General features: G+C 39.3%; 2 protein-coding genes across 2 annotated transcripts; one reads left to right on the top strand and one right to left on the bottom strand.

Moving 5' to 3' along the window:
* The first annotated feature begins 995 nt into the window (after positions 1-995).
* Positions 996-8,610, top strand: LOC128468553 (protein NDNF-like). Its single transcript, XM_053450306.1, is given in 5 exon segments — positions 996-1,250; positions 1,287-1,357; positions 4,085-4,268; positions 6,680-6,816; positions 7,114-8,610. Coding segments are annotated over 4 exon segments (1,674 nt in total). The 5' UTR covers positions 996-1,250; positions 1,287-1,350; the 3' UTR covers positions 8,460-8,610.
* Positions 8,611-12,288: 3,678 nt separating this feature from the next.
* Positions 12,289-21,849, bottom strand: LOC128468688 (glycine-N-acyltransferase-like protein 3). Its single transcript, XM_053450450.1, has 6 exons — positions 21,655-21,849; positions 19,291-19,397; positions 15,089-15,190; positions 13,943-14,060; positions 13,112-13,238; positions 12,289-12,738 (listed from the first exon to the last, which is right to left on the bottom strand). The coding sequence occupies exons 2-6, from the start codon at positions 19,369-19,371 to the stop codon at positions 12,303-12,305; spliced, it is 864 nt and encodes a 287-aa protein (XP_053306425.1). The 5' UTR covers positions 19,372-19,397; positions 21,655-21,849; the 3' UTR covers positions 12,289-12,302.
* Between the last annotated feature and the right edge of the window lie 541 nt (positions 21,850-22,390).

Raw genomic sequence — 22,390 nt, 5'->3', positions numbered from 1 at the left:
CAAATTGTATTTTATTATATGTATTTAAAGTCCGTTGTCCATCTTTTTCTGTGGCTAATTAACAAAATTCTATGACATTTTCCACAAATGACTGCATTTATATACAAATAGGATTAATATTTGTGTCTTATGAATTATGTCATTTTTGTTATTTATTTAGAATTATGTTATTTTCACTGAATTTTACTTAATAAAAGGAGTAAAAATCAAATTGCCGTTTTCCTTTTCAACAAGCCCTTGTCTCGTTAAAAGATTTTGAGTGGGTTAGTTTATATTTTTGAAAATCTCCATTTCTTTAAATATACGGTATATTGAAATATATATAATGTAAAAAATATATGTAATTTTTTTATTATTAAATTTTTAAAAAATATGTAATAAAAAAATATATTAAATTTTTTTTAAAATATGTAATAAAAAAATTAAATTTTAAAAAAATATGTAATTAAAAAAATATATATACATATATAAATATTTAGACCTTTTTGCAAAAATTCACAGTGTGTATTTTTTTTTTTTACACGCATTAAACAATAAAAAAAAAATAGCAAAGCGCTTGGATTTTAATCTTCTCTTGATCCTACTAAGCTATGGTTAAGACAAACGACACCTATTAGATTTACTGCGCAGAATTTATCAAGGGTCAATTAGAACTTCTTAAAACCTAAGAAACGAAATCGACGCTCCGTCCTTAATGCATTGATATATATAACATCTATATTTCAGGGTTGGCAGCTTTCGCACGCTTGAGTCATATTTTAACGTGAACATTCCTTTTCAGATATCAGAGAACAGTCTTTTTTTATGTGCGTGTTAGGGAGGGGGGGGGATCAATCACAGCACTTTAGAGTATTAAAAATGAGCTACAACATCCTATCACACTCACAATCATACCGGATTATTGTCGTTTGTTAGGTCAGGAGCTTTTCTTTTTTTTTTTTTTTTTTTTTTTTTTTTACAGTAGCTTGTAAAGGGTTAAGCGGGTCCCCCCCCCGCCTCCTCCTTTTCTTTTATTCAGAATCTTATCCTTCTGCAGATCTGCCAAAGAGGGAACATAAGCAGACAGAGAGAGAGAGAGAAAGTGGTCGTCGTCCCCCCCCAGCTACAATGCGACTTTAAAATCATCTTCTCGTTTTCAGAATTGATATTCCTGGAATTAAAAAAGAAAATAAAAAAAATATAAAAAATATAAAAAAAAAAAAAAAAAAGCATATTCAACCTAAAACGGGTCGTCGTGGTTGATCAGTATGAAAAGCTCCGAGCCCTGCGTTATTTCATGTCGCGTGTAGAAGAACACGCTTTACACTTTAATTCAACAGGAGCGAAGTAACTACTTGTGATCCGTCTGGAATGGGAGGTAAGGTGATTTACTTTACTATATAACGTTGTTATTAAATGGCATGTAGTAAATTTTGTTGCATCCTATTAAAATTCCTGCCTGTCTTAAAAAATCTCCATGGTCGCTTGTTGTTACATTATACCCAAGAAGCTGAAAATATTGAAAGTATCACATATAACGCTTCGAGCGAGACGCAGGTCCTCGATGCACCTGTTACGCAAGAATTATACAAAATAATACAAGTGATTCTGGGAAAAAATATACATTTATATTATTTGGCAGTAACGAAGCGTAAAACGACGTGGATTTTTATTGAAATTTGAAATTGTACTGAAAATTTTAGCAATTTATTTATTATATTTTTTATATTTTTAATTTTATTTTATTTATTATTATTATTATTATTATGGGTCAGTGGGTAGAATGCAGTAATGCAACAATAGGAAAAGTACAAAAAATATACACAATGACATATTGCAAAAAAGTGTATAGTCAAGTACAGAGGACATGGATTACAATAACAATAATAAGTAAAATAACCATATATTATGTAAATACGTACAAACCAGTTTTATTAGCCACCAATTTAATCATAATAATAGTTATAAACCCCCCAAAATATATATATATTTAATATTATACGCTAAATTGTTTCAAAATTCTCAAATGTCAATCAACTCATTAAAAAAAAATATAAAAAAATATTAATATAAAAATATATAATAATGTAAAAATATACTTATAAAAAGTATAACAAAAAGTATAAGAATATAGAATAAAAAATCAACAGACGTAAATATTTAGACCTATTTACAGAAATTCACTACATACACCTCTTTTTTTATATATCATACACTTTTACCTATTATATTTATGATTTGATGCTTCACCAAGCCAACTGCCGGTAAGTAATTACTCTGAATATGTCAGCTCCAATCTTACAGAACAGGTTTCCATGACGACATATAACACATGCCTTAGTGATTCGCTACATGTACATATCACATAGGATTGTATAAAAAAAACCTATAATACTGTCAGGATTCCCGTCTTCGAGGGTCGCCATTGACATGTTTCTATATCAGGTCTATATTACTCTTTTATTGTATGTGTTATGTTTATACTATACAGTGACGCTACGAATATTTGCTTTATTATAGGGCTAATTTGCATATAATATAATAACATAGAATGGCGACGTTGATTATATTTGTATTCTAAAACTTTTAAGATCCTCTTACTTAACCAACAACAACAAGAACTGGCAATTAAACCAGGTTTCTGAAACGTCAGATCAGCCAAAGCCTTCAAAACCTCCCCACGAGACAAGTCCGTCATGCTTAAGTTCTAAATAGGGGAGTAATAAACTTTAAACTATGTTGACGTCAATAACATGAACCTCTTAAATTAAGGGGAAAAGTGGATTTCATGAATGCTAGAAGTCATCTGGAAGTTCAGGTTGACTATGTTTTGAGACGGGGAAGCTTAGAAGACATTAAATTCTGTTTCATTGATAAATTGTGCGAGAAGATTCCGATAGCGATAGAGTTGGTTGTCCCTAAAAAATGTTGAGGGTCGAGAGCTTTTGACTGTTGACTGTTGAGATCTCTAATCATAAAAAAAGGACAGATCCAAGGCAACTCCACACAAGGAACTCACCATTAACAAGTACGGAGGAGCAGAGATGACAATCGTTTCCATAGGAACAAGTAAACAATAGAGTAGACAAGACCGGACCTGCAGTGGTGGATCCTGTGGGTGCCGCGCAGTCCAACGCATGACCCAACATTCATTCATTCATTTATGTCTGATTCCTATGGCTGTCAGTCACGTTGAGACTGATAGGTTTGCCAGTTGGACCATGTTGCCCCAATCATGAAAAAGGACAGATCCAAGGCAATGTCACAAAGGGAACTCGCCATAGGCAAACCCACACAAGTATGGAGGAGCAGAGATGACCATCGTTTTAATGGAAACACCAGTCAAAGTAAAGTGCCGTATCCAAATGTATCCATCATTGGTACAGCCAACCAAATTCCAAGCCTAAGCTGTCTTGTCCGATTACACAAAGTAATATTGTAGAACGTCAGCCTCATTTCCACCTCTGCATGCAGGTAGACTCTGGTGATCACGAGGCGGACCTGGCACTTTAAGACTAGCGGCGATCTGGTGACGTAGGTGCGGCTGATGGTTTTTAATGCCCATGTAGCTGCAACACCCACTGTAGGGCCAGATCAGATCACATTTGCCCGATGTGACTGTTAAAGGAACAGTCTGGCCCTCATAAGTCCACCACCTGCTGCCTCTATTCGATTGGCTACTGTTTCTCCCACTTATTCCATTGAGATATCAGGTCCCATTGACTAGAATGAGAGCTCTACTAACTATGTGCAAGAAGCATACTTCAGTATGCTTCCTGCTTCCAGCCGAGGCAGCTGGGGGCGGAGTTAAATGAAACAGGAAGTCTAATTGTCTTACTCTAATAAATAAAGAACGCCTGCAGAGATTCACATGCGATACTGGACAACGGCGTCTATGCAAAATGGACACCAATGGGCATGTAACAAAAAAATAAGCATGGTATCCACCTTTAAAGTTGGTGGAACCAGGTTCAGATTCAGATATTTTAGATAATTTATAATCTCCCTAGTGAGAATTCAGTAATGTATTAAAACGCCAACTATTGTGTTGTTGTTCCAATAATGACATACCGGTTACATGTATTTTGATATCCTTTCATTATAGGTGGGAACATAATGTCACTCGGGGCTTGTGTCTTCTTCGCTGCTCTCCTGGTAGGCTGTATGTGCTTCTCCAACACGCCATCCTCTGCCAAGCTTAGGAGGAATCTTTTCAACAGTTATCACTCACTATTGCTGCCTGATGGCAGAGAAACCACGATCTACTTGTTGAAAGATCTCACGAAGAGGTAAGGAATCACAAGGATCGGTAATTCTTTCTCCGTCTTTGTCACTTGTAGACCGTATTATCGTGCTTTCTCCAAGACAGGAACGTAAAATGCAATGGCCGATAATTAGGTCTATTTAACCAGGGCAATTAACATGAAAAAAAACTAGTACAGAGAGAGAAGAAGGTGAAGATAACCCGAGGATCTTCTGTTTTGTGTTGGCCTGAAGCCGGTTAACCCCTTCGAACGCTCAGAAGCTACATTCAATGATCTAGAAAGATTTTGGATTGGACTATGGTGTAGTGAGTGCCGAAGCAGGGGCGAGCTGGCCCAGGGGGCGTAGGGGCAATTGCCCCCCCTCCCCCGGGGTCCTGTCTAAAATTCTTTAAAAAGGAGTCAGGAATTTGGCAGCGTCATGTAACGCAATGAACAGACTCCACGAAAGGTAAAGGGGTAAGGGAGTGAGACAGGGAGTAAGAGAGGGAGAAGGTAAGGGATTTAGGAAGGGAGTGAGTATGTGTGCATGTTAGAATGAATGTGTAAGTGTGTATGTGTTAGCATGAGTGTGTGTTAGAGGGAGTGTGTGTTGACATCAATGTGTATGTGTAATTGTGTTTTAGAAAGAGTTAGTGTTAGCGTGAGTATGTGTGTGTTATAATGAGTGTGTGTGTGTAAATATGAGTGTGTGTTAGAGGGAGTGTGTGTTGACATCAATGTGTATGTGTTATTGTGTTTTAGAAGGAGTTAGTGTTAGCGTGTGTTAGCGTGAGCGTGTAAGTTTGTAGACGTGAGAGTGTGTAAATATGTGTGCCAGTGTGTATTCTAGTTACCGGGGGGGACAAGGGGCCTATGGGGATACTTCTGTCCCCCCCCGGGCCAGAAGGTGCCAGCCCTCAATGTGCTGAAGAATACCTAGCTGAAGAATACCCCCAACATATCATTTTTTTCACATTTTAACCCCCTCTTATCCTTGTGAGATGTCAAAATGTGGCCTCCATGGCATCCACTGCATAGACCGTAGACAAATTCCACAGAACTGAGAAATATGTTGAAACGGCAAACATAACGTTAGATATCCCCATTACCATAGAGACCGTGTATTTATTGCCCCCTATAAATTCTGCCACATGGCTTTCTTCCTGATCCCTTGTTAATATGTAATGAAACTCAGATCCGCCGAGCCATTTGCACTCCCCTTTGTTCCACGGACCTCGCTATAGAATTACGACCTAAGAATTGTTTCCATCTTGGCCGTCCGCGCCATTGGAAATGTACGTTGTCTGTGCGATGATGGCTGTTTTCTAGTTAAATTTGCCCCGTAAATTTGTTTCATATTTGTAATAATGTAAAGAATGTCGAGCGGCGACTGCCAGATCTTTCATGTGATTCCCCGGCGATTCGGATATCAAAGTGTATTGGCAGTATTTGTAAAAACGTAATGAACTTGGTAACGGATTTGGAATTCCAGGAAGCCATACTTTTTATTACGTTCTACAGAGAACTTTTTTTTCAATAATTAATCAATAAATTAAGTTTTTATTTCCTGGTGAAATAAAAATGCATTTATATTTACATATCAACCTATACTACTGATTCTTATTCTTCTTATAATCAATTATTACTATTAATTGTTTGTTAGCAATAATGCAAATAATAATGCAATAAATAATAATGCAAATAAAAATAATAATAATGCAAATAATAATAATGCAAATAATAATGCAAATAATAATAATGCAAATAAAAATAATAATAATGCAAATAATAATAATGCAAATAAAAATAATAATAATGCAAATAATAATAATGCAAATAATAATGCAAATAATAATGCAAATAAAAATAATAATAATGCAAATAATAATAATGCAAATAAAAATAATAATAATGCAAATAATAATAATGCAAATAATAATAAAATATTAATAACATTCTTATTATTAATATTATTATTATTAGTCATAATAATAACAATAATAATATTAATAATACTTGTTTTTATTTCTAACACACAATTATTAATTATTATTATTATTAATAAATATATTTAAAGCCATTATTAAGCACATTAGCCAGTAGGACATAAGCAAAATGCCAGATACCACATTGGGTCCCTCTAAAATACCCCCTGATGTAAATCAGCATTATTTATTGATTTATACCCCCAGATAAATATAAGTCCATAGTTTGCGGTAGTTCATTAAATAATAATTCAGAACCCCTTTTTTCTGATTGAATGTTACAGACCAGTGATAGAAATCTCATCACCCCTACAGGTCATAACCGGTACTACATTTGGTAATCAACGCTTCAAAATAAAGTGCTTTTTATTTACTCTCACCATTAATTCTAAAAGCACACCTTGTAAACTCACTTCAGCCAATGTGAGCTCCACACTTTTACTCTAATTAGGCATTTTTTGTTGTTCTCAGGTACTACTTTGTTTTAGAAGAAAACGGCGCACCTCATTTCTCGATTACTGTGACTCCGTGCGATGTGCCTATAGAATGGAGTATTCTGCGCTACAAAACCTCACAGGCGTTCCATAGAAAGTCGTCAGGTATGTAAAGTCAGGGTAAACAGCGTGGGGGGCTGCTCTGTGTGTGGGAGCAGAAGAGAGGGGTATGGGGGTAATTATTTCTGAGCGCTTAAAGCATAGCCGGCAATTAAGAGTGGTCAAAAGTCAGGGTGCTGGGTTGTATGGTCAGTGGCATTGTTGATGGGAAGATGGATGAGGTTCTGGTCAGACCTCAGTATTGGGGACAGTTCTGAAGATGAGAAAAGATTGAATACATTATAAGTTATTGCATTTGATAACGCTGATTTCCTTTGATTATTTTAATTGGTTCATTTTCTTTTAATCCAGATGCTTCCGATCACCTGAAGCCTCAGCCATCTTCAGAAACCGTGTCTACGCTTTTCCGCTACAAGGGGAACTCAGTTGAGAACTTTATTGGCGCGTCCTCTTATTCTTCCCTCTTTGTCCTGGAATTCCTGTCCACAGAGAGAGACACCCACATCTCGGTGTACTTGACAACCGATCTAACACACGGAAACCTATTTCCCGAGCTTCCAGGAGATCCTCGCATTGACGTGACCGCGGTCACCCATAACTCTGTGACTTTAATCTGGAAAGCAAGCCCTTCTGTCTTGAGGTTTAAGGACAACATCCAATACTGTCTCCTCGTCAATGAAAAGCACAATTACAAAAGCCTATGCGCCGCAGACACCGCAGTCCGTTCGGCTAGAGGGAAAGGGTCCAAACAATTCGCTTTACCTGTCTCCAGATACGTAGATGATCAACAACGTGTAATGGTCGTGGCAAAAGATGAGTTTAGCGTCGTCCACAAAGCTAGCAACCTCGACGCTAGGCAGATATGCATCGGCAACAGAAACACCTTCATGGTGTCCAACTTGAGCCCAAACACGCAATATTACTTTGACGTGTTTGTGGTCAACCTTTCGACCAATGCCAGCGCCGCTTACACGGGGACATTTGCCAAGACTTTGGCTCAGCCCAAGCCCAAGGTCTCCTACTTGAAAGACGGTAAAATAGTTCAGGTCAACTTCGACGGCAGAGGCCCAAAGAGTTACAGTTTCCAGTATCAGGCCAAGCATAAAAAAGTCCAGTTCACATTTCAGTTATGCAGAGGCCGAATCCTAGCACAGATATTAAAAAACGGTAAAATGGTCGTTTCGGAGAACATCCAGGGCTTGAGACACATAACGCTGAAAGGTAAAGCCAACGATAAATACTTTGCTCTACTCAAGTCACCCGAGCCTGGATCAAATTCTTCTGCGATGGTCCAGGTGTCCTCCCACATCCACAAACCTTTATTCCCCTTCTTTCCAGACAGCTTAAAAATAAAGTCTTTTAACAAACTGAGAACGTGTGACTCGATCACCGTAGCCTGGCTCGGCACGCAGGAGAGGAACATATACTGCGTCTATAAGAAGAAAATCCAAGAAGATCACGTTTGGGGAGAAATATCGAATATCGACAGGTGTTCGGGGCCTGAATCGCGTCCAAAATCCGAAAAGGTCTCTTGTAAATATTTCCACGACGTCAACGTTCGAAGAGCAGTGACCTCCGAGACCATCGGTGGTCTTGAGAAAGGTACGGCCTACCTGCTCGATGTGTATCTTGTGGGCCATTCCGGAATACTGGTGAGGTACAACAGCAAAGTGGTCAAGACAAGAAAAAATTGTTGAAGGCTCGAAACAACATTTTTTTTTATGGGACCACTAAGAAATGCATGCATAGAAGACCCCTTTCTTTCTTTTAGATAAGGGCACGGTGACGTTTTGTATACGCCAATTTGTGAACGGATGTATTTAATAATTAAACAGTGTTATAATGTCGTGTGTTGGGTCATGTTCTTCATATGTATCTCAACAGCCATGTACATTTTATCATTAACAGAAGAACATTCTTTGAGCAATACAGGGTGGTAGGTAAGTGGAACAGTCTCCCAGCAGAGGTGGTAGAGGTTTATATAGTGAGGCAATTTAAACATGCATGGGATAGGCACACGGCTCCTGAATCTTCGACGAGACCAACGACTGATTAAGGTTTGAATCTTTAAAGCAGGAAAAACAGACAGACTAAACGGGGGCCGAAAAGGGGCCGATCTGCCCAGCAGGTTCTATGTTTCTAATAAATTTGTTTACATTTTATGCAAAGTTTAGCGATATATTGATTTTGCAGGATCTGTTAACAAAAGATGAATCTATAGCCATATATACATATATACACATACATACACACATTCATACACTTCTACATACACATACACATACATACACTTATACATACATACACATACACATAAACACATACATACATACACACATTCATACACTTCTACATACACATACACATACATACACTTATACATACATACACATACACATAAACACATACATACATACACACATTCATACACTTCTACATACACATACATACACTTATACATACATACACATACACGCATGCACATAAACACATACATACATATACACATAAATAAACTCATACATACATACACACATTCATACATACACATACACTTATACATACATACACAGACATACATACACATGCACATAGATACACATACATATACAGTACACATACATACAGATACACATACATACACATACATATATACATACATACATACACTTATATATACACACATACATACAGATACACATTCATACACATACACATACATACATACATGCATACACTTATACATACATACACATACAGATAAGGAAATATAAAATCTTTTAGATTGTAAGCTCTTTGAGAAAGGTCCTCATATTTGTTATGTATTTGTTAATCGCCCCGTATTTAAGCTGCACAGCGCTGTGTAATATGTCAGCGCTTCAAACATACTAAGAATAATAACATGCTTTATATATACGTTTACATACATTCATATACTTTCCATGCTGATAAAGGTGAGGCTGAAAGTAAATGACATCATAACACGGCTGACAGGAAATGACAACAGAATCTCACTAAACCTACCTCAATGCGGCATTAGAAGGATCATTCCTAGTAATGATGATGGCCAAACCCTCCCCGGAAATAATTCTTCCATCAATTAAAATTTGGCCTCAATAACCGATTGGTTGTTGCCATAGCATCGTAGAATCTTCTTGGATTGTTTTTATGTGATGAAGCCTTCAGATGTTAGATTTGCTCTTCATACTAGAGAGTGCGACCAGGCAACATTTAACCCTGGAAGGCCATACAGCAGTATGAGCATACCTGGGAACATCGTACAGCCCTACGGAATATGATGGCACTATATAAAGCAAGAAATAATAATAACGATAACATCCCGGAACCTCCGGGGTCGTAAAACCCTGTAGAGTTCCCTGGTATGAGTGTTAGGAATGCTATTACCTTTAGTTACAAAAACATTAAATTCAGCAGCTTAAGTGGGACAGAAGCTTTAGTCTATTTATTTAATTTTAATATTTTTTTTTTTGTATTTAATCTTATTATTATCTAGCCAGGAATTTTTATAGCTGAATTATCAATAGCAATATCGTTCAATACTTACCATATTAACAATCTTCCAGATTTAGCTAAATACATAATTATTATTATTATTATTATTTTTTTTTTTTAAATGATATAAAAAAATTATATAAAAATCTGCTCATTACTGCCTCATTTATACGCTGTTTCCAATCGGACTTTTATATATATTTTTTATTATTCACTGTTCGTACACGGATGTAAAAATAAAGAAATAAATTATATATATATATATATATATATGTTCTGAATCTGCCCAATATATATGTTTTTATTGTGGTTCGTAAACCAAGGCAGAACTATTTTAATTTGATGGAAAAACTGATTCTCGTCGTTTTAGTTGCTGCGAGCGTAATTGGACCTCCAATAAAACGAGCGTCACGAGGGTTGTATGTATTATTAGAGGAATATTCGGCATCGATGTAACCTGGAGGTAGGTATCGTGTTTCCTAGTAAATGAACATTGACACAGGGGGGGTATTACTCGGAAAGTCATTGTATGGAGGTCATATATAAATATATATACACACGTGTCTCTCGTCTGACTGTGTAGGGTCACGTCGTTTAATATGTCAGAAATAAATGATATAAATAATAAATAAATTATATAATAAATAAATTATATAATACAACACAATGCGTCAACGATTCATGCGGGTTATGTCTGCGGAGATGTGGACGAAGATAGAAGATTAAAGATAGCAGATTAGAGAGAGGGGAGATGATAAAAGATAGAAAATGTAGGAAAAAGATGCGGAAGAAGATAAGGACGCGGAAGCAGTCGGCAGAAGCTGAAGTCGTCGGCAGAGAAGATAGGGAAAGCGTGTGAATGAGAATGAGAGTGTGAGCGTGAATGTAATTTTCAAATTAAAAATGTCCCCGAATTTTCAGCCAAACCGAATGGGCAGAGAACAAACTTTATTGCCCGAAAACAAATGGGTGAAAAACGAACCCAAAAATTTGTCCGAACCGTTTCTGGTCCATTTGCACATGTCTAACATACCTCTAATATATATATATATATATATATATATATATATTAATATATATATAAATTATACTATAAAAGAAGATACATGAAAAAAAATAAAAGTTTCTGCAAATCAGCATTTTTTCTTTACTCCTTATACTGTCTTTTCACTTCAGTTGCCCGTCGCCGTCATTCATGAATATCACCGAATAAGCTCATTTTCAGCTGTATAATTCAAACGTTGATTTCTTTACTTAAAGCGATAAATAAAATATAAAGTGTAGGTTAAGCAAAACGATTCACATTTTAATAGAAGCGATGAATATAGAGTACAACGTCCCTTCCTTTTAATATCTGCTTGCAAGTGAGCTACAAAAATAATGGCTGTTTATATTCAAGCCTCGGACTGTAAATTAAATGAAGATGACATGGGGGGGTGAAGTTTTAGTACATAGCACCGTGTTTTACAGTTACTGGTGATATGGAAATTACACTATAAAGTATTGGGACGCCTGACCATTACATCAACAGGGACTTTGATGACATCACATTGTAAATACATAGACATTATGACATTAAGACTTTTTGCCCATTTGTGAGGTCAGACACTGATGTTGGACGAGAAGGCCCGGCTCACAATCTCCGTTCCTGTTCATCCTAAAGGTCTTCCGTGGTGTTGAGGACACGGCTGGGGCAGCTACCCCAGACAGCAGGACAGTCCCTGAAGATCCACGACAACTGGGGCTGTTGGGAATGTGAAGGGGAGCCAAGTAGGGGAAAAGAGACGGGGCTGATGATCATCATACCCCAGATGATTGAAAGGTAATCCGATTTGACGATGGTATGTAGATGTATGTGTCCATCCCTGTATAATGTCTTGTTAAAGAATTGTAAATAAGGAATAACGGGTATAGCCACATTGATCCAAGAGGGGATGGGGTCATTAGTGAAACATGATACCATTTATTTCAAGATACATGAAAAAAATAGGAAATACGATAATTTTTTCCCCATTTCTGCTGTTTCTTCAATGTCCCAGTCTTGATGCCTCGTCTGTCTCCATACTTACAATACTTTTTACCCATAGCAGCCTGCTGGAAGTCTCTTCCAGCCCCAACGACTTAAACATCAGCTGAGAAGCAATGTTTTCCTCCTCCACGTGGCAGTAGGCCGGTCTACCTTGCATCATCAGTGTTTTTGCCAGACTAAGAGCAACCTTGGATCCCAATCCAAAGCGCCTATGGTTGGGTACAGTGTACAGTACACGCATGGCACAATAATGGTCGCACAGCACCCAGGACACTGGATTTCCTTCAGAGTCGACCGCACAGGAGGACGGCAGGGACCCTAGACAAAGACTCACATACCTCAGACTGGAGGTACTTCCACCAAATGACCAGGAAGCATCAACAAGTGGAGCATTCGCTGGAGAGAGACAAGAAATCTCGGGGGTAACCTGAGACCTAGAACAAACAAGAACATGTCTTCAACTCTATCATCAAAGCAGCCCAAAGGGACAAGTGTTTGAGTCAGAAAACATACAGGTGACCAAGTTGGCCACAAAGCATCAAGAGAAAAGCCAGCAAGAAGCCAAATTCCAGCATGGCCAATCGCGTCTGCGCATGAATCGGCACAATCTCTTCAAGGCCCTAGTGGAAAATCCAGCAAAGTAGCCTAAGAGTCTGGTGTCATTCCAACACATGTCCTCCAAAAGGGACAGCAAGCAAAAGCCAAGCCAAGCCAAGGTTCAAGACCCTCACAGCGCGCCCTAGCGAGTAGAGTATATCCCTCAAACCCATTCAAGAATCTATTCTTTGATTACCCAAATGAACTCACTTAAGATTCCGCTCGTTAGCCTCGTCTTGCTTCTCCTGCCAATATGTCCTTAACAGCGATGTTTGGATTGTCACATCTCTCCTGGACGCCTCTTTTGTGAGATCAGTCGCAAAACTATCTTGCATTGCTGTAGGTGAAAAGAGATAACGATATAGTTTCTTCTCCTCACTCTAAATACTGCATCTCTGTAGCTGCAACTTCTCCAAACAGATTTTTTGTAAAAGCTTTTAACGCAGGCATATCAATGTAATAAAGTACTTTAATGGGTATTCAGCGATGAACGATATTCCTAAGGCGGCATCCAGTTACAAAAGTGTTGATGATTAATCCCTGATGTTATTTATCATTAAATGTACATAAATACTCTGATGGCTTTTATGTCGCAATGGTTTTAAGGTCATTCCGGCATTATACAATATAATTCCTGGGCAACCTGCCACAATCGGAATTGGCAAAGATAAGTGTGGACTATGAACGAAGGGCGGATTAACAGCTCGGCAATGTTAAACAGCGTCCATGTTTTCCAGGACACAGATACACTGCAATGCTACAGCTTCTCGGCCAGCAATGGACAGTCTCTTCTTCTTTTAGGAAGATTGTTTGTAAATCCTGGGAGTCGTAGTTCTTCAACTGCCAAGCTGCCCATCGGCAAACCTTGGATTAATTGAAACTTTTCATTGTCGACGGACATGGCATCAGGAACTACCGCTGGAACCTCACATGGTAGCCATGCGCTTTGCTGGCAGGCTTCCTCTATGAACACCATGCCCCTATGGAGCCCCCAGTGAAATGTCCTCACCCTATAGGGGATGGGTATTTGAGGTTACTTACTTTGGACCTCAAATGGTCGAGTCCATTCTATGTGTTCCATGACAGCACTGACTTTGGACGCATCCCGCATGAAGAAGCTATAAGAGTTGGTGAAAGGATCCCAAGCAGATGGAACAGTCTGTTGTTAGAAATAAATAAATAAGAAAGGAGAAGACATTGAAACAGGAGCCAATAATATATCTATATCAGGCCTCCTATCAAGGCCAAATTAACCCAGGAGCTCATGGAGTGGCAGGCGGCCCTGAGTCCTGAATTAATTAAGTGCAGAAGCGGCCTGCATGCTGGCTTTAGGTCTCAGAGTGTTTTCTGATTGGCTGTTCAGCCTCCGTCTTCCTCCCTGGCTTCACTATCCACCCTTTCCTTTGCCTCCATGCTACACAGGCTTATGTGGCTAGTCGGGCTGTGCAGGGGCTTGTATGCTGCTTATGAGAGGATTGCAGCCCCCAAAAACAATACAAGTGCCCAAGTGTGGTTTGCAAATGTGCACCGGCCGGCCCTTAAATTAGGTGGGACATAATATGGCGTCAATGCTTAGTATGGGCAGTTTGTGCCATCATGATTAATTGTGAGTACTCACCCACCCTTGAAGAGTTCCAGGTCTACCTTCATAAAGAGCAGAGGATCAAGGGTGGGCAAGTACTCATGTTCAAGAGCGCCTTGTAGGTGAGAGGAGGGCGCTACATAGTCACATAACTAATGATGTCATCAAAGGTCCTTATGCCGTACTTTCCACACAAAAAAATAGCAAAATACGTCAGTAATGTGTGTGAGGTCAGTTCAGTCTAGCAACTTTAGTCCATGCCTCCCGCTTTGAGCTGGATAGTCACGATTTTGCCACCAAGCACTACCTTTGTTCTTCTTTTTAGGACAGAGGTAGAGCTCAGGGGGATTCGAGACCGCAATCTTGAGGTCCTGATCTCATGTATACGGCACTGACACTCTACCTCCCGAGCTCACCGGACATAGAAGTTAGGAGGTTCAGTAAATGTGAGACTCAACTGCAGGTACATTTTCCTGCTCCTCTGGTTAAATAAAAAAAAACCTACTTGGCGTACAGCGCTAGATATCCTAAAATAAATTTTAAACCAAGTGACTCCTGACATACGCTTTCTGATACGTTCTGTAGGCGGAAGAAGGTTACTTTACCAGAGGTCTTGTCATCACAACACCAAAATTTGGCCAGGAATCCACCAGAACCTCCACACCGAAGGGGTTTCCATTGAGCACAGAGAAGAGGCTGCCATAAATCTGTAGAAGACAGAACAGTGAGACCTCTCACCACCATTTTACTGATCTTTTCTCTCCATTTATGTGGTTTTAACTAATTCATTTAGGTAAAAGGTGATCTTGTGTGACCGTGTGAGCTCATAGCCATCACCCCAATGTAGTTCTTCTCTTACACAAGCCCTACTAGCTCAAATCCTCCTGTTCTTGGAGAACGTTCATAGCGATCTAGCGAATGGAGGGAAAAAAACACCCCATGCGTTGCTGTTGCTCTCATTTCGCAGCATACTGGACCTTAAAACATTTTCATGTCTGTGGTAGGGAGTTCGAATCATGTGGACATGATCTCCTCAGCCTGGGGCAGCTGTCTTCTCATTGAAGACATTGACACACATATAATGGAGATAAATATTATTTAGACAATGTATGTTGGGTTCATCTCAAGAGAAATAGTGGAATAGAAGATGCAAAGACAGAAGACTTGTAGTTATTAAAACTGTAGTACAGAAAACCAGAGGATAAAATGGGTCGGTCCAGGAGGAGGACCACGATGAAAAGGCCAACTCGTTGCATGGAATCGTTATTGAATCCACAAGTTTGTTAACTGTCGAATGCACATAAAATGTCTGCTAAAATGTCCCATTTCTCCCCTTTATAACAAATTAATAAAGTTATGGCTTCAAAAAAGATTCCACGCAAAAAGGTTGAGGACCAAATTCGAGATTCCTTTCCTGTAGGCCGGAGAACGTTATTAGTCCCATTTAAGAAGCAGAGGAATTCCCAAAGGGAGTGTAACAATCCAAAGAGGTGGAAACAGCGCTGGAGCCGATGCAGATCCTCCCATCTATGGCAATACCTTTCCGAAAACTACCTTGAGGATACCTATTTCGGGGGTTTTTCCCTAGAAAACCCTCACGTAAAAAAACAGATAGGACCTTTGACCTGACTTCTTAAAGATTAGACTATTGCATCTAGTTTAAAGGGCAAGTCCCGTGGAAACAATATTTTTCTCCTTGAGCATAAACCCCAGTGCCCATAAACTTTTATTAGTCAGAGTGCTTGATTCTGTAATCAAGACCGAGCCATTCTATTGTTTAAAGGTGCTGTCCACCTAGGTGGCCTCTTAACATATCCCAGATAAGTTCTTTATCATGTAGAGAGAAGTAACATAAAGCTATCCGCCATTTTGTTTTTCTCCTTAATGTTTCTTAAAAATGTGTTTAAAGGTTTAGTGAAATACTACCGTTGCCTAGAAACAGAGTCATTTTCATTACTCCAAAGTCCTCCCCTATACATTACATCACAGCCGTCTTAAAACATACAAACACGTCCACTGGCCATTTGATGTGCCATTCTAATACACAGTAATAGGCACATTGGCCAGTAATGGGGAGTTAGTGTTATGGAGTCAGGCGTTTTACTTGGTAGGTGTGATGGGTGTAATGGGTGTGATGGTAGGTTTAAACCATAAGACCTTAAAGATGATGCCCCTTCTGTGATGTCGGACATGGGTAGGCTGAGCAGTGAAGACAGACAGGATTATGAGTATTTAGTACTGTGGCCACTCTCCCTAGAAGTGGGTGCCCAGCCAAGGTGACTCCAAGGTCACAACGCAGAATGCTGTTGGAGGTAAAAAAAAAAGGACGCTAGAGTAACAGCTAAAGACTTGAAGGAGTCATTGGAACTGGTTAACATCTCTGTTCTTGAAACACTGTATATAAAGAATGGATAGCGCACATAGACGTACACGTTGACATCATTTAGGGGAGAAACACTGCTATTACGGGGACTCTCCACTACTACTACGTATGCCACTGAGGACCCTCTATTTCTCGCACTCTGGATTTATAACCTCCATGTGAGAGCAGAAACGTAATGAATTTTTTATATAAAAGCTACGTTTTTAATCCTTATTCCTTCATTGACGTCATCCACACGGAGATTCAGATCAGCCCCACCACGGATGGATTAGAAGAATACTTCCAGCAACCACTAGGGGGAGCCCTGAGCCTGCATACCAGAGACGCGAAAGCACCTCTCCTATATTACCTACCGTGTTTCCCCGATAGTAAGACACCCCCGATTGTAAGACGTATCGGGAGTTTCAGAGGGGTCAGCTAATATAAGCCGTACCCCGAAAGTAAGACATATGTCTTACTTTCGGGGAAACACGGGGGATTTGCCGGGTCCGCCACTCTAAGGGGCCGGGAAGTCCCCACCAAGGCCGGCCTTACGTGTCTGCGGCCGCACAGGATTTAAATTAAAACATGGAGGATGTTAAATAAAGTTTTTTTAACTTTATTTAACATGGAGGATGTTAAATAAAGTTGAAAAAAAACCCCGATGTTTTTATTTAAACCCTGTGCGGCCGCAGACCCCTAAGGCCGGCCCCTTAGAGCAGGGCCGACCTTTGGGGTGTGCGACCGCACAGGGCGCCACACTCCAGGGGGTGCCAACCTGCGGCACCCGGCACCCCTCCAGAGACGGACAGTAATGTCCTTCGCTGGAGGAGCAGGCTCGCAAGGGAGCGGTATCGGAGGTCTTTAACAGACCTCCGGCTCCCTTGAGTGATTTTAAGCCGGGTTCAACCCGGCTTAAAATCACTCAAGGGAGCCGGAGGTCTGTTAATGACCTCCGATACCGCTCCCTTGTGATCTGCGCGGCAACAGCTGTTGTGCGCCGGGGTTTCTTGTCAGATCCCGGCGCACAACACTGAAGCCGCGCCCACCGCTGTCCGTGCCCTCTGACCCGGAAGGAGACAAGAACTGAAGAAGAGGAGCGAAGAGGAGGAAAAGAAGCTGAAAGAAGAAAGGAAAGGTAGGAAAGCATTAAGTGAGAGTGGATTGGTGTATGTGTGTGGATTGGTGTATATGTGTGTGGATTGGTGTATGTGTGTGTGGATTGGTGTATATGTGTGTGTGGATTGGTGTATATGTGTGTGTGGATTGGTGTATATGTGTGTGGATTGGTGTATATGTGTGTGGATTGGTGTATATGTGTGTGTGGATTGGTGTATATGTGTGTGTGGATTGGTGTATGTGTGTGTGGATTGGTGTATATGTGTGTGGATTGGTGTATATGTGTGTGGATTGGTGTATATGTGTGTGGATTGGTATATGTGTGTGGATTAGTGTATATGTGTGTGGATTTGTGTATACGTGTGGATTGGTGTATATGTGTGTGGATTGGTATACGTGTGGATTGGTAGGTGTGTTGATTGGTAAGTGTGTGAGAGTGATGGGTGTTATGCTGTACCATTTCCAATGTCTTTTTCATGATCTAATTATGCTCTAAAAGTACATCATAACTCCCATCACTCTCAATTTTTTCCCAATATAAGACATACCCCGAAAGTAAGACATAGTGGGGCTTTTAGGGATAAAAAGAAAGTAAGACACTGTCTTACTTTCGGGGAAACACGGTATATTTCATATTATTTAATACATTCTACACTGTATTGTTTCTATGCATGTTCTGTTTTTATTTAAGGAATAGACGTTTGAGGATTTTTAAGGGGATATCGTTATATTTTCCTACTAGATGCGCTCTATCCGTTCTTTATAAATGTCACAGTTTTTTTGAGAATTGCGGAGTTTGACTCTTTTGGCACAACACTCAAAATATTTCACTACTAGAGGTTGAATATATCATCCCACACAAATATTTACGATTGCAGGCGCCCGTTATTGCCATAGCACATCTCTGTTCGTGAGACTACAATACTCAAAACATTGAGCAGGCATAGAGAATAAATATATATAAAAAAAATACTGTATATATAAATATATAATAGCAGTGTTTATATATTATATATATATATTATATATATTATATATATATATATTTATATATGTAATATATATTATATATATATATATATATATTATTTTTTATATATATATATATATAAATTAAATATTTTTTATTATTGATATACCCGTGAGTGCTTTGAATTATTGGTGGATATAGGATATTTATATATATATATAATATGTCCCCAGCTTGCCATACAATCCAATACCCCCATAAATTGGTTTGCGGATTGGTTCGGAAATAGGGTAATTGAAGAAAAAATGAGTGTTGGTGAAAATGGTGATTTTTGCTATTTCTCTGCGTGTTCTTACCTTTAAAGACTCTGGGAGATGTGTCCTCAGCAGCTCTTGGAGATGTTCTAGCTCATCCGCTTCCCTTATAGATCTCATCATAATAACGCACAGAAATCTTGAGAGGCCTTAAGAAAAAGCTAGCGTAAACACACAGGTTGTTGTCTTTTATTTGAACAACATGTTAATAATTACTCGGGGACCGCGACGCGTCAAGATCCTTTATTATGTTTGTGATATAAAAAAACAAAGTCCAGCTTTTATCACTCATGAAGTCCACGGGGAAGGACATTTTCCCAACATTTTTTCTTACGACACATAGAAAAAAAAATACACGGCAAACTAAATGAGTCATTAAACTGGCTAGGAATCCATGTGGCTTTGAAGTAAAACATTAAAAAAAAAAAAAGTGGCCGATAAACAAAGAATTGGCAAATACCGCTACATTAGAGAACATTTTTGAAGGCATTATTTGGAAACAGACGTAGGGTTGCAAAAGTAGTCTAAGGAAGCATTAAACTCTACATTGGACAAAATGTCAATAACAAATACCATTCTGTAACTTCTTCCTCCCCACTCGCTCTCCTTCCCCAGCTGCTGCCTGGCCACCTGTGGACTGAATTCTGGTTCCCGGGGGTCCGGCAAGAAGAACCCAAGACACCTGTAGCCATAGGGCACATTGTCTTAGTTTCGAAGGGGGTGCACCACTAACCCTATCCTCACTCCTACTCCTGGCAGGCAGATTCGAACTGCGAGAGGAGGCAGATCCTGTATCCACTCCTCCCCAAGCTGCAACTAAAAGAAACCGCAGCTTAGTGAGCCAGTGCATGTCACATGTTGGGTAGTCCTGATTTTCTACGTCGCATGCTGGGTGACCCTGATTTTCTTTCATAATAAGCTATATGCATTAGCAATACAGTCATCCTATAATCTACACACACATCTCAAACATTGCACAGTAACACTTTACATGCTACACAATCAGTCCATACAAATACTATACAAAGTCACATTACCGCACGCACACACATACTAACCAATTCACAGTAACCCTACCCCATGCTCCTTCATTCTACTCAATACATCGTTGCACTGCTCTACAGCTGCACGGCTTCCTTCATTCTTTTAACTGTTCACTGAATTATTTTAATTATTTGAACTGCCTTGAAGTGCCCTCTCTTTGCTCTGTGTTAACCACTCGGAAGGTGGCCATGATTTTATTTCTGGGAACCTTGCCAAAAGCCAATTACAGTTTGTTAGGCTTCTGTGACTCCAGTTAGTGTAACAGCTGCTAATGAACTGATGTCAAAACTACCAGAAAATACGAGAAAAGGAGAGAGTATGAACCACAACAGATAAATGAAGGAACACATTAAAAATGGCTATTTCTTGTTATGCTATGTTTCCATACATTATTTATGTATACCTGCAAATACAGGGTTTGTATGTCTTATTCAGCTGATTTATATCTGCAGTGCTGTTTCCATGTGTTTGTTTGATCTATACCCTCAGTGCTGAGTTTAGATGTGATTTCCAGTTGATTTATACCTGCAAAGCTGGGTTTGTGTGTGTTATTCTGTTGATCTATACCTGCTATGCTATGTTTCCATACATAATTACTGTGTACCTGAAAAACAGGATTTGTATGTCTGATTGTGTTTATTTGATCTATACTTTCAATGCTGAGTTCACATGTGAATTTCAATTGATCTATACATGCAATACTGGGTTTGTGTGTTATTCTGTTGATCTATACTGGCTATGCTATGTTTCCATACATTATTTATGTATACCTGCAAATATTGGGTGTGTATGTCTTCTTCAGTTGATCTATACATGCAAGTGCTGTTTACATGTGTTGTTTATTTGATCCATACCTGAACTACAGGGAGTAAGTAAAAGAGAAGTGTGGTTTAGTGAATGAGTGTTTAGTGTTTCAAGTTATATATTATTGTACTTGTTTGCAAAAAAAAGAGATGGGGAGAAAGTGGGGTAGAGTATAGTGAGGAAATAAGTATCTGATGGGGAGAAAGGGGGTATCTGATGGGGAAAATGCTATCCCCCCAGATTTGTAAGGATTCCTACACCCATGCATATGGGTTAGCTCCTCCCCTCATCCAGTAGGACCGGATTTTTTTGGTTTACTAAGTCCATTTTTGATATGACTTCCAGAGGGAGTTCAGCCTCTCTCCCTCTGGAGGCCCAGCAATCGGTCAGGTTACCTGACTTGTCTAGGGGGGGTTATGTGCTCCCTTTTACCCCTGCAGTACCATGGTACCTTTAAGGGGACTAAGCCTACTGGAAGCTAATATCAGGCACGGTGCCTTTTATCACTCTGGTCTCCTCCATATTGTGGCTGGGGGGTAGTTAAGTGCACCTCCTTACCCTGAATGTTCCCACTTCTGCCTGGACTTCATTAGAAGCATTGGAGCTGTCAGCAATACGGCAGAGATCCTTCTTCCTCTGTTTACATGCAGTTTACTTCCTATATGACATCACACGCCAGCCCTTAAAGGCCTAACAGTTAATAGGTAGGCCTGCCTGTCTTCGCACCACATGGCCCTGGCTCTCCGTTTTTTACTCTCTAGGGGTAGTTTTATTTGTATTACTCCAGATTTAAAGGCACAGCAGTCATTTAACTGTTGCACCAATAAGGCTACTTCAGGCATGGATTTAAGAGATAGAATAGATTCTGATGGACTAGGTTGGACCTCATGAGAAGAAGCCTGACGACACTCCACAGTTCGCCTTAATACAACAAACACTATGATATTATTTAAAATATTCACCAACACATTTGAAAAAAAAAATTGTAGTGGAAGGAAATGTGCTGATGAAATTCATCAACCTAGTTGAATATTGTGGCATTTTCGTAAGACTCAACTGTCTTCTAATCAGAAGAACATTAACGTAGTAAAATTCGAAAGAAACAACTCTTTTCCCTAGTTTTCCCCAGAGATATTCCATTTTTTAGTAAAGGTATCATTGTTATTATTTTTACCATGATGCGTAACTCTGCACTTATCTATGTTGAACCTCATCTGCCACTTGCACGCCCAGTCCCCAACTCTGCCTAAAAACATGTGTTTCCACAAGTATCAACAGCATGCACAACTAACCA

This window comes from Spea bombifrons, chromosome 11 (genome assembly GCF_027358695.1).
Source record: "Spea bombifrons isolate aSpeBom1 chromosome 11, aSpeBom1.2.pri, whole genome shotgun sequence".
Lineage (NCBI taxonomy): Eukaryota > Metazoa > Chordata > Amphibia > Anura > Pelobatidae > Spea > Spea bombifrons.
This window is presented reverse-complemented; position numbering and strand designations above follow the sequence as displayed.

What these genes read in the sequence shown, in the direction of transcription:
- LOC128468688 (XM_053450450.1), bottom strand. Translation starts at nt 19,371, where the DNA reads ATGATGAGATCTATAAGGGAAGCGGATGAGCTAGAACATCTCCAAGAG. An exon ending in ATCTCCCAGAGTCTTTAAAG is followed by an intron (nt 15,191 to 19,290) that starts GTAAGAACACGC and finishes TGTCTTCTACAG; the next exon opens with ATTTATGGCAGCCTCTTCTC. An exon ending in GCTAACGAGCGGAATCTTAA is followed by an intron (nt 12,739 to 13,111) that starts GTGAGTTCATTT and finishes TGTTTGTTCTAG; the next exon opens with GTCTCAGGTTACCCCCGAGA.